Below are 13114 nucleotides of genomic sequence, written 5' to 3'. Positions count from 1 at the left end.
AATAGTGTACAAAATTGTAATATTATTGTAATAGAAATGAACAACAGATATTCATACAATGGACTACTACTCAGCAAAGAAAAGTGAATAAACTACTGATACAAGCAACAACATGAATGAATCTCAAAAGCATTAGGTTGAGTAAAAGAAAGCAAACACAAAAGAACATATGCAGTGTGCATGGATTTATATGAAGCCCAAACACATGTACACCTAATCTGATGGCAATCAGAAAGTGGCTGTTTTTGGCATAGGGAGAATGGATCCATTGTGAAGAGTGAGGAAGAAGCTTCCAGGAGTGATTAAAATGCTTTAGACAGAAAAAAATCATTTGCTATTTAAAATTTCCATTACAGTGAAGAAATTAGCAGTCACAGATGTATGTTTATAAAATCAGGATTTTGAGCTAAAAAGAGGATGACCAAACACCTCAGTTTGCTTTACACAGTCATCCCAGCATAGACCTGACAGCACAGCATAATTGTTAACAGCACCTCCTTCACAATCAAAGGTATCCTGATTTAAATGAAGGAAGACCTTTATGGTCACTTTAGTTAAAAGGAAACATATACTATTTAGTAAAATGAGCTCATTTACTTTTCTGTTCAATCCATATTTACAAAGCACCTACTATGTGGTTAAACATAGTCCCTTTATTGTTGCTACCACTTCAGATTTCCTCTTTGTTTCCACAATCAAAATATAAAATGGCTAGATGAATTTTTCCCAAACATAAAATTTACACCTGAGGACAAACTAAATACCAAAAAAATCAAGATTCTTTCTACGAGGAAAATATAAATCAACCATATGGAAAAAAAAGATATAACTTTTAGAGCTATAAAAAAACAAAGTATATAAAGATATTCACAAATATAAAATAAAGAAAAACTTTACCTGCTGCCCTGTAAAGTATTTTAGGTTCAAAAAATATACAAGGATTTTTATCCTCTATGCATGACAAAAGAAGTCCTTTGGCCTGGAAAGGGCTTCTGGGTATAACCACCTGCAAAAACAGATTTTTTTAAGACAATTTTAGTAAAAATATATCCCAGTAAACTCGCTTCTAAGAAGGGCTGATATTTAAATAATCAATTGTTACTAATTAAAAATAGATATTGGCTATTTATTTTAAGCCTAATGATCACTTATTAAGTTTACATATTATATAAAAATAAAAATGCCTCTTATTCAACAGATATTTATCAGACGCCTACCATGTTCTGTTAACTAAGATACTACTCTTAAGAAGCTAAACTTGCCTATATAAAAAAAAAAAGAATATGCAAAGATCATTCATCAAAGCAAAAAACTGTAATATTGTTAATATCTACCTGTGTTTATCTATGAAGAAATCTCTTCTACTAATAATCTGTTTCTACTTTCAAAGTACATGCAACTCTCTTCTCCAGTTTTAACATGTCAAAATCTTCTTTTCCCATGAAATAAATATGGTCTTCATTTCATAAGTGAAAAATTAGTCCACTGAGTTTTATGGTCCAGGCACCACAGTGTCCAGTTATATAGCAAAGCAAAAACAAAAGTGTGGATAGTCCACACTTCCACTCACAGGAAAGGGCTCCAGGACCTTCTCAAGAATGAGGGTGATGATAAGGAAGATGATAATGACAGTAGGAAGTACATGTGTAAACTTGGCCAAGCACTCTGTGAATTAACTCATCTGTTCATAGCAACCCCACTAGGTAGCTATTATAATTTTCCTCATTTTAGAAATAGACACTGAGGTTTAGAGAGAACAAGTAGCTTGCCTAAGGTCACACGACTTGCTTGATCAAAGAATCTCACCCAATTCCCACTGATACCAAAGCTCAAGCTCTTAACTTCTATCTCATGTTGACTTAAATCACAAACTTTGTCTAATTTTAAATGATTATAAAATAATTGTTTAAAGACAAATATTATATAGGAAGAGTTATTAAAATAAAACTGAACTTATCGCAAAGACTTAAGATTCCCTGAGGCAAACTATATTTGGCTTTCAAAGCCATTTTTATGCCATTTTTATTGAAGGGTTTTATTTTAAAAATAAAAGAGCAGCAAAAATGTCACTATTTTCTGTATAAAAAATTTTATTTTCTGTTCTGGACCTCTCAACACATTAATAACCATATCACACAATGTCTTTATCTTATGTTCCTACTTTTTAATTTCCCTTCATCTGCTTTCTTCATATTAGCCTTTTGTACTTTAAGTATATTTTCATTTCAGCTGAAAAAAAAGGAAAAAGGAAGAGGAAGAAAGAAAATGAAGGAGGAAAAGAGAAGGCAGGGGACAGACAGAAAAGATCTGTTCTTAAAAACAATATAACGTTATAAATATTAAATGTGAATTAATGTTTAGCTCAAGCACAAAAATAACTTGCCTCGCACATGGCTTCTTTCCCAGTCTACAACTTCTAGCTCACATTCAAAAATCAGGCAACATCTACTCAACTAAGATAAGCTTATAACTTTGATCTGGTAGAAAAAACAAATAAGAAAAAAAGAATAAAACATAGACACACGCTCACAATCAATTCATGTGGTCAAAAAACAAATATACATCTCTGGATTCACACATCTATGGGTTTCTACAATGATCCCCTGAAAAGCTTATTCAGTAAACAGAAACAGAAAAGATAATACAAAAAATTAAGACATAAAATACTCAAAATATTTTTACCATCAAAAGACCTAAGCTTTTGTGAAAGACAGGTTATAAAAAGGAGATGCTTCAAAATTAATTGGTTGAGCAAGTATTACCTAACTTTAAACAGAAAAAAAAATCTAGGTAACAGTCTTCTCTCAGTCTTTTTAACAAGTAAGAAATAGATTAAAAGCAAAAGTCTTATCCCTGTGACTTTGAGGTAAATACAGACTAAACAAAAGATTTATTAAAATCACCCCATCATCAGTTAAGTGAGAAAGACTTAAGTTGGAAAGAAATATAAAGCTTTGAAAGAGAGGGGAGGTAAACCAACTATGTTCTTGGTCTTATTCTTTGAAGTCTATAAAATTAATCAATGCCAGAGTTTATAAAACCAGTCCTCCTTCAAAAAGAACTTTCTGTAAAACTGGGCATTGGATAGCATACTTAAAAGAACTGCTAAACTCCCCTTCTTAAATACAGTTAAGTTCACATAAATTCCAAGAATCCTGTTTGTTTTCTTTCCTCTAGATAAGCATAGATATTAAATAGAATGAATCAAAATGGAAACATCAAATAGAAATCAAATAAAGTACATAAATGAACATACCTTGATTCCTGGGCAATGGGCAAAAAATGCTTCAGGACTCTGAGAATGATAGAGAGCCCCATGACCAACACAGCCCCAAGGGGACCGGATAGTGAGGCTTCCACAGTTAAAAAGATCCCCAGAGCGATAGCGATACTTGGCAGCTTCATTAACAATCTGAGGGGCAGAAAGAAAGGGGCATGGCACAATGAGTCCTTCCCTTCCAATCTCCTTCCTTTCTTCCTCCCTCCCTCCCTCCCTTCCTTCCTTCCTTCCCTTCCCAAGGCACAATGAGTCTTTCCCTCCCTCCCTGCCTCCCTCCCCCTCTTCCTTCCTTCCTTCCCGCCTGCCTGCCTGCCTTTCTTTCCCATAGCACAATAAGTCTTTCCCTCCCTTCCTTCCTTTCTTAAGACAGGGTCTCGTCCCTCCCTCCCTCCCTCCCTTCCTTCTCTCCTTCCCTCCCTCCCTCCCTCCTTCCTTTCTTCCTTCCTTTCCCATGGCACAATGAGTCTTTCCCTTCCTCCCTCCCTCCCTCCCTTCCTTCCTGCCTTCCTTTCCCATAGCACAATGAGCTTTTCCCTCCCTCCTTTCCTTTCTTTCTTGAGACAGGATCCCGTCACTCCCTCCCTCCCTCCTTCCCTCCCTCCCTCCCTTCCTTCCTTCCTTCCTTTTCTTCCTTCCCTCCCTCCCTCCCTCCTTCTCTCCTTCCTTCCTTCCCTTCTTTCTTTTTGAGACAGGGTCTTGTCTTTCCCTTCCTCTTTTCTCTCCTCTCTCCCCTCTCCCTTCTTCCCTCTCCCCTCTCCCCTCTGTCTCACTCTTTCTTTCTTTCTCTCTTCCTTTCTTTATGAGACAGGGTCTCATTCTGTCATCCAGAGAGTGCAGTGCTGCGATCACAGTTCAATGTAGCCTCAGACTCCTGGTTGAAGTTATCCTCCTGCCTCAGCCTCCAGAGTAACTGGGATGACAGGTATGTGCCACCACAGTGGGCTAATTTTTGTAGCTTTTGTGGATATGGGTTCTCATTATCATTATGTTGCCCAGGATGGTGTTGAACTCTTGGCCTCAAGTGATCCTCCCACCCTGGCCTCCCAAAGTGCTGGGATTGCAGATGTGAGCCACTTCACCCAACCCCAATCTATCTGCTTAAACTATTCTATTAGATCTTTAAATATATGCTCATAACAAAATTATAATTGTAATACATTAGTAAAAGGATAATAAAATGTTAGAATGCAGGTAAGGGTGGGTGGAAGGGTAACGGCAATACTTGAATATTTCAATGACTGAACAACCCTAGAAATATTCATTCACTTACCTGATCAAATGCAGGGAAAATATAATCTGCGAACTGAATTTCCGCAATGGCAGTAGCTCCAGTGACCGCAATTCCGATTCCAAATCCAACAATTCCTTGTTCACACAATGGGGTATTAAAAACTCTATCTTTTCCTTAAAATAGAAAAGAAAAAAAGGTTAATGTGGCAAATGAGAGTAATGTCATGCATAATACATTTAAAAATTCAGTAAACTAATAATGGGATGGAGAAGTATAGAACAGGTAGAGGAAACAGAAAATAAAGAGTATGGCTAGCCACGGTGGCTCACACCTGTAATCCTAGCAGTTTGGGAGGCCAAGGCAAGAGGATTACTTGAGACCAGGAGTTCAACACCAACATGGCCAACATAGTGAAAACCTGTCTCTATTAAAAAAATAATAATAATAAGGTGAATTACTTAAATCCAATTAATAATTGTATTAATTGTAAGTAATCTAATGTTTCAGTGAAAATAAAAACTGTCACACTAATTTAAAAGAAAGGAAAACCCAACTATTTGAAAGGAAACACAAACTCTGAAGACAGAGAAAGGTTGTTAAAAAAAAGAAAAAAGAAGGAAAAAATAGACAATAAAAAACCTAACCAAAAGAAAGTTGATGTCACTATATTAACAGCAGGCAAACTAGACTTTCAGGAAAAAAACGTACCAGAGATAAAGAGGGAAAACGCATACTGTTAAAGGGTTCAATTCACAAGAAATAAATAATTCTAAATCTATACTTATCTAACAATGGGCTCCAAATAAATGGAAAAAAGCAAGACAACTAAAAGGACAAATGGACAAAATCACCACATAGTGGGAGATGATTTTTTAATGTACTAGTCTTAATAACTGACAAAAAAGGCATACCAAAAAAAAAGGAGGGAGTGTAAAAAATAGAGATGATTTAAACATGTTCAACAAACATGGCCTAACTGACATACAAAGGACACTGCACCCCAAAGCAAAGAATACAAACCCTTTTCAAGTAAACAGAAAACACTGACATCAATTGACCATATACTGGACTACAAATCCAATCTCGACAAATTTTAAAAGATGAAAATCACATATATTCTCTGACCATAGTGTAATTAAGTTAGAAATAAAAAGATCATTCAAAAAATTATGTTAGAATTTTTTTTTTTTTTTTGAGATGGAGTTTTGCTCTTGTCACCCAGGCTAGAGTGCAATGGCGCAATCTCAGCTCACTGCAACCTCTGACTCCTGAGTTCAAGCCATTCTCCTGCCTCAGCCACCCGAGTAGCTGGGATTATAGGCGCCCACCACTACACCCAGCTAATTTTTGTATTTTTAGGAAAGACGGGGTTTCACCATGTTGGCCAGGCTGGTCTCGAACTCCTGACCTCAGGTGATCCACCCGCCTCGGCCTCCCACAGTGCTGGGATTACAGGCGTGAGCTACCGGGCCTGGCTAGAAACTTTTTTTAATATATAGCTAAATAACTCACAGCTCAAAGAAGAAACTATAATGAAAATTAGAAAGTGGTATTTTAAATTGAATAATAATGAAAAAACTATACAAAATATCTTATTGAGGTTCTGAACGTAATGTCAGAGTTGCGTTTTTCAGACTATCCTTTCCATATTTAATGATTATAAACTCTGGGCAAAATAAAACAAACAACTATTTAAAGGCATTGAAGGGCCAAAAGTAGGCATAAACTGGAGTCTTGACTCTTGAAAGAAATTAAGCCCAGTGGATGACCATGGCGTTCATAAGGCTTGTCCTGCAAAAGGACTCCCCAGTCTATGAGTCGGGACAGCTAAAATTCAAACAAATAGACTCAGTCTGGTTGATCTGAGGTGTCAGAAAATAGTCTGTGGCTACTGGTGGTTGAAAATTGAGAGACTAAATCCCTAAAAGAAGGGCACAGCATGGAGGAGCCCCAAAATCTGTGCAAAAACTGATCAAATCCTTGCCAACACCTGTGCCCACAGGACACTCCAAAAGCCCAGCAGCAAATAATCTCTCCCAGTTAAAAGAGCTGTGCCTCACCAACAAGGAGGCAGATTTTGGAGTTTGAGACTCTTCAAATTAGAGAAGTTTGATAAACCCTTTAGACGATCCATTCGAACCACTAGGTACAATTTTATTAGCGTATAATTCAATTCTCACTTGACGTTTCACCACCTCTCAGCTCATGCCAGAATTTCATTAGAAATTATAATTTCAGGATTCTGGGTGGACAAAGACAATAGCCACAGTCTGGCCATGTAACCAAATGTTTTGGGAGAAACCTGGTATTCATATTTCACTTCCATAATCCAAGGATACCAGTTCTTTTTCATATATAGAATTCACTTTTAGCTTAATCATTTCCTTTGAATATGAACGAAACATGGGGCAGGTGTTGGGAAATGCCGACCAGACACATCCTGTAGTTTGCCAGGCTATAAGCAGCTGCAAAAACTGAAAGCATGATTCATACTTATCATGATCTGTGACTATCTTCTGAAATTGTGACCTCTATTCCCCATCAATTCCCTATTTGACTGTGAGTAGCTTGATAATCTTTGAAAATCTATGATTCCAGTGAACCATCAACTCAGTGGTAGAAAATGAACGTAAATTCCAGCTGTCTCCCACGGAATTCACAGCCCTGGAATATCTGAACCACCTTAACCAAACTAGCAGCATTCTTATTGATTCCTTGCTAGTTCATGGGATTTAGATATTTTTCATCTCGGTAAGAAATATAGCCTTGTTGCCAATAGAAAGCAGAAAAAAATGAGTTTCTCAAAACTCTCTTACCCCAAAACATGTTCGGTTTGAGGAAATAGTTTAACAAGTCTCTCTGACAAGTTTCTACGATGTAGCAAAAAGTGCTTCAACATGAACTGTTAAAAATCGGTTTCTATTTTCTCCCAGATACTGATTGAGGAGAAGAGCACAAATAAGACACACAATATTGATGACTTCCTCTATCTTATAATGCAATTCATCCAATGTAAAGTTCCTGTAGTACCCTGTAAGTGTCCTGATAGATGAAAAAATACATGAGTGACTGCGCTATGAGCCAAGACAGACCTGGATTTAAGTGTTACCTCCACGGATCACTAAACACTCTAAGGCTCCATTTCTTATGTGTAACAGAAAAATTATAACACTGAAAAGACTATAATAATTCATACATTTATTCAACGAATGTTTTTAAACTACTTAATATTATACAGACACTTCCCTAACAGCAGCAAACAAAACGAAAACATTCCTCATGAATGTTTACATTCTAGTCACAAGAAATGCAATAAAAACAAAATAAATGAAGGAAATATTTAGTTTGTTAGATGATGAACCAGGGGAGTAGGTGATGGAGGGAGGGAAACTACTATGATTTTTAAGGACATTGGGAAGACCCCACTGAGAGGTGACAGTTAAGCAAAGGGTTTAAATAAATGAGGATGTGTACCATGCATGTATCTGAGAGAATAAATATTCTGGGCAGAGCAACCATCAAGTACAAAAACCATGGGGTAAGAAAATGTTTAATATATCAGAGGAAGGGCAAGGAGTCCAGATTGCCTGGTCTAGAGTAAAAGAAAGAGTAGTAGGAGATAAAGTCAAGGAGTTACGGGATGGAATGGGTAGATGATCAAGCAGGGCCCTGGAGGACATTGTAAACCCTCTTTTACTGTGAGAGCGAGTCAGAGAGCAGGTGAGTGAGAAAAACAGGAAGTTCTTGAGTAAGGTCATGCCATTCTCTGAGCTGCATTTCAACAGGATCCCTCTGACTGGTATTTGGTGAATAGCCTGTCAATAGCAAGGGTGGACACAGCAAGATTGATTATCTGATACTGCAATAATCCCAGTAAGAGATAACAATGCATAATAGCAGAGAAGGTGGAGAAATGGTGTGAGACTCTGGATATATTCTAAAGACAGAGCTAAAAGGATTTGCTGATGAAATGGATGTGCAGTATGAGTCACAGCAATACTAAGGATGATTCAAAGTCTTTTGGCCTGGGTAACCTGAAGGACAGAGTTCCCAGTAACTGAGAAAGGGAAAACTGTGAAGAAGCATGTTGGGTGAGAGATCAGCAGCTCAGGTTTGGAGATGTTTACTTTGAGATGCCCTCAGATATTCAGGTAGAGCTATCAATTAGACTGTTGGATATAAGTTGGAAATCTTCAGCATAAAGACAGCATTTAATAACAAGGGATGGGATAAGATTACCTAGTAAATTTAAATGGAGAGAAAAGAAGAGATCTAAGATTGTAGCCTGGATACTCCAATGTTAACAAGACAAACAGGTGAGACATAAATCAGCCAAGTTGAGAAGGAAAACAAGCCAGAGTTTGGAGGAAAACCAGGAGGAGAATGTGCTGTCCCAAAAGGAAGTGTTTCCAAGAAAAGAGTGATTAACTTGTGTCTATACTGCTATTAAAAAGTGAGATGAGGACTGAGGATTTTATCACTGGTGACCTTAACATGACCGTTTCTGCAAAGTAGGAGAGGAGAGAAAAAAAAAAGCTTAATTGCACTGACTTCAAGTGAGAATAGAGAATAGAAGCAGAGAAATTGAAGACAATGAGTAGTGACAATTATATGGAGAAACGGTGCTATAAAGGAGAGAAGAAGCCAGGCGCTATGGATCACACCTGTAATCCCACCACTTTCGGAGAATCACTTGAGCCCAGGAGTTCAAGACCTTACGGCAAAACCCCATCTCTACAAAAAATACAATAAAAACATTAGCCGGGTGTGGTGGCACGTGCCTGTAGTCCCAGCTACTCAGGAGGCTAAGGTGGGAGGATCATTTGAACCCAGGAGGTCAAGGCTGCAGTGAGCTGAGATGGCACCACTGCACTCCACCCTGGGCAACAGAGTGAAATTCTGTCTTAAAAAAAGAGAGAGAGAAGAGAAGAGAAAGGGAGCAGTCACTAGAGGGGAATATGGGGTCAAGAGAGTTTTGGGTTTTTTTGTTTTGAGATGGAGTCTCGCTCTGTCACCCGGCTGGAATGCAGTGGCACAATCTCCACTCACTGCAACCTCTACCTCCTGGGTTCAAGTGATTCTCCTTCCTCAGCCTCCCGAGTAGCTGGGATTACAGGCACCCAAGACCACGCCCAGCTAATTTTTGTATTTTTAGTAGAGATGGGGTTTCACCATGTTGGCCAGGCTTGTCTCAAACTCCTGACCTCAGGTGATCCACCCGCCCCAGCCTCCCAAAGTGCTGGGATTACAGGCGTGAGCCACTGCACCCAGCAAGACAGGTTTTTAAGATGGAAAAAAATAACAGCATATTTGCAGGCTGATGGGAATGATCAGTAGAGAAGAGAACATTGATTATTTTGAGAAAATTAATAAAATGGAGAGAAGGAATAATAACTGGAACCATGTCTTTGAAAAGGTGACAAGAGAAGAAGGGATCTACTGTGGAGGGGTTGATAGGAACCTTACATTCTTTCAGAGTGCGGGAGGAAAGAAGGCATATGGGCATTGATGGTGGTACATGGATATATGCAGTGATAAGAGCTTATCCAAGTTCTTATTAGTCACATCTATCCTTTCAGTAAAATGCAAAACTAAATTATTACCTAAGAATAAGGATGGGAGAAGCTGTTTTGAGGAGGGGGGAAAAAGTATGAAATAGTCATCTGGGAGAATGGAAGACCAAATGGACCCGGAACATGCGGCATGATGGCAGGCAACATGAGTGCCCCGGAACTTCCCAGCCTTGAACTTAAAGACCAGTTGCATCATTACGTTTTGCTCCAGTGACATTCAGCTCAGGATTCACACAGAGAGATGGATTTAACTAGAATTAGATTTTGCCAAGCAAATATTGACATGAAATTTAAACTGGATGTAAAAGAAAGAAAGGTAATCAGGGAAATGAAAGACAGCAACAAGGTGGTAAAATCCGTGGCTTTTAAGAATCAATAAGGTCAAAAGACTGTTGGAATGGAGGTACTAGAAGCAGTGAGCTACAGTGAGATTCAAAATGCTAATCAGAGTTGAGGATGCTTCAAACTGAGATTATGGAGAGACCACTGTTATTGCTAATGACAAGAGTATGGCTGTAAGAATGAAAAGCTAATGTAGGATGGAGGATAAGATCACCAGAGAAGAAAAGGATAAGAAGCTGAGAAGCCAGAATATTGAAAAGACCATCCATGTGGACACTGACAGGAATGCTGGAGAGAGTGACAGTGAGCCAGGCTGGGAACAAAGAGGATCAGCCTGAGGTCCATAAGGACAAGGAGGGGGAGTGTCAGTGCTTAGCACTTACTTACCCAGCACACTGACAGTATTTAACATATTTTTAGTTTGAAAGGATAAATTAGATAAGTGGAGCTAGTTTCTTTGGATTTAGAAATCACATTTTTTTTTCTGCCCCATTCTCAGCAACTGGATTGTCTTTTTCTACTTTCTACTCAGCTATTTGATATTTGGAACCAACTTTCTCAAATTCAATATATTAAATAGTGTGTATGTCGTAAGATAATTTCACACAGCTTAGCTCAGGTAGCATAAAAAATTAATATTCCTAAAATATATAATAATTTAAGTCATTCATCCAAATGATGACTAAATTGTAGGATGTTGAAATTCCTATCTTTTAAAGGCAGTTGGGGTCTATAATGACACAGTAAGTTTCGGAGGCTCAAAGAAGTTGCAAGAAGGAATCTATATCAATCAAAGTGCTGCAAACCAAACTCAGCAAATGTTTAATTCACTGATTAGTGGCTTTGACCTCATGTGAAGGAAAAAACTATGCCTACTCTGAAACAGTTCCTCAATGCCTAGCAGCTTTGATTGGGCAAAAAAAAGTAAATACCATCTGAATTACTTCTTTCTAAACTCAGATAGCTGAATAAAATGAAAATTTCTGATAAACTTGTTGCTGATCAATAGTATAGATAACTAAAATAAAAGAAATAAATATTTCTATAACATGCCATTTTCTTATATTGTGCTACTCCTGCTTTGTATAACTCCATGATCTCCCAAGTCAATGAAAACATGTGTGGAATGCCAGATGGCTGACTGTATATTTGACTTATCAATTTCTCACTTGTTGAAGATCAAGCATAAAATCATACCATCGCTTTCTAATAGTGTCCTTCTTTTGTAAAGGGAGCATGATTAAGAAGTTCTACATCACTGGCAGTACACCATCTGTTAAAGATATTGTCCATTACATAATACTAAACTTCATATTAAAATCAGCAGGTGACTCCTCTTGCTAAGCAATTAGAAATGGGTAAAATTGAGTCCACCAGTGAACCCTATTCCCTATCTAACATTCAGCCACAACTATAGACCAGAAAAATAGGGAAAAGAGGGCAGAGAAACAATTAAGAAAAAGAAGCCGGTGTGATGGTTCAGGCCTGTAATCCCAGCACTTCGAGAGGCTGAGGTGGGCGGATCACTTGAGGACAGGAGTTCGAAACCAGCCTGGCCAACATGGCAAAACCCCATCTCTACTAAAAATACAAAAAATTTGCCAGGTGTGGTGGTGCATGCCTGTAAACCCAGCTACTTGGGAGGCTGAGGCAGGAGAATCGCTTGAACCCAGGAGGCAGAGGCTGCAGTGAGCCGAGATCACACCACTGCATTCCAGCCTGGGAGACAGAATGAGAAAAAAAAAAGAAAACGAAAAAGCATGACTTAAGGTGACAGCCTATTACCTCCTGGTAGGTTAAAGGTATCACTAAGAATCTGTTTCTTGTGTCCCTAGACAATTTTCAGAAGCTTTAATTAGTTTTAGAGTTTATCTGTGAACAAAGTAGATCTGCAAGTTATTAAATCTATCTGGGATAAAATTAAATTTCTTCTTTCCATTATGGATTTCTGTAAAAGATTTCTGTAAAAGCAGATTTAAAACTGTCTGTTTCTAAGCAAGTTGTGTTTCCTCAGGACCTAGATTTGAATAGGTCGGAATATCCTTCTGGAAAATGATCGACTCCATCAGGGAAACAGCTCAGGTCCCAGTCTCTGAGCAGAAAGATAAATAAGAACATAAATATTTGTGACTAAGCTACAAAATAAACCAGGGAAATAAAAGTCATTATAGACACAATTGTAACAGTGGGAGACAGAAATAAATAATACATCCAGTAATTTCAGTCATAGTATACTTGATAGAATATGTTGTGATTTCACAATATATTAAAGCTTGATGATGAAAAATTTGATAAAGATAAAACGCATTTGTTTTAGGGTCAACTAAAGCAAAAATACAAAGCTAATCCAGAAGACCATTTCTGCCTCTTAAAAAATGGAAAACAGAACATTCTATTCATTAGACAGGCCAGAAAAATGCTTAAAGAATGAATATGCACGCAAATTTAAAAAATTACTAAGTAGAATGACAATACAGTTTATCTTGTATTGGGATACAAACTGGGATACTTCTGAGACTGTGAGGAGTTACTAAAAATAATTAACAGATGTTAGATGCTAACTGATTTTTTTTTAATCTAGTCTCTGTACTAGTTGAGAAGATAGTTTTTTTGTTGTTTTTTGGGTTTTTTTATACTTTAAGTTCTAGGGTACATGTGCACAATGTGCAAGTTTGTTACATATGTATT

General features: G+C 37.7%; 1 protein-coding gene across 11 annotated transcripts in view; it reads right to left on the bottom strand.

Annotated features, from left to right (window-relative positions):
• The window catches only part of BCKDHB (branched chain keto acid dehydrogenase E1 subunit beta), a 360230-nt gene that overhangs the window by 294347 nt on the left and 52769 nt on the right, over window positions 1–13114 (bottom strand). For all 11 annotated transcript variants that reach the window (XR_010158080.1, XR_008548591.2, XR_010158079.1 and 8 more), the window contains exons 4-6: window positions 4551–4684; window positions 3257–3412; window positions 898–1006 (exon numbers count right to left, since the gene is read on the bottom strand). Coding sequence is in view for 7 of the 11 variants with exons in the window: in XM_024357306.3 (XP_024213074.1) it covers window positions 898–1006; window positions 3257–3412; window positions 4551–4684 (399 nt within the window). In the remaining 4 variants the exon portion in view is untranslated. The remainder of the gene's footprint in view (window positions 1–897; window positions 1007–3256; window positions 3413–4550; window positions 4685–13114) is intronic.

The sequence above is a fragment of the Pan troglodytes genome, chromosome 5 (assembly GCF_028858775.2).
Source record: "Pan troglodytes isolate AG18354 chromosome 5, NHGRI_mPanTro3-v2.0_pri, whole genome shotgun sequence".
NCBI classification, from domain to species: Eukaryota; Metazoa; Chordata; class Mammalia; order Primates; family Hominidae; genus Pan; species Pan troglodytes.
The sequence above is the reverse complement of the archived record's forward strand: the minus strand, read 5'-3'. Positions and strand labels throughout refer to the sequence as shown.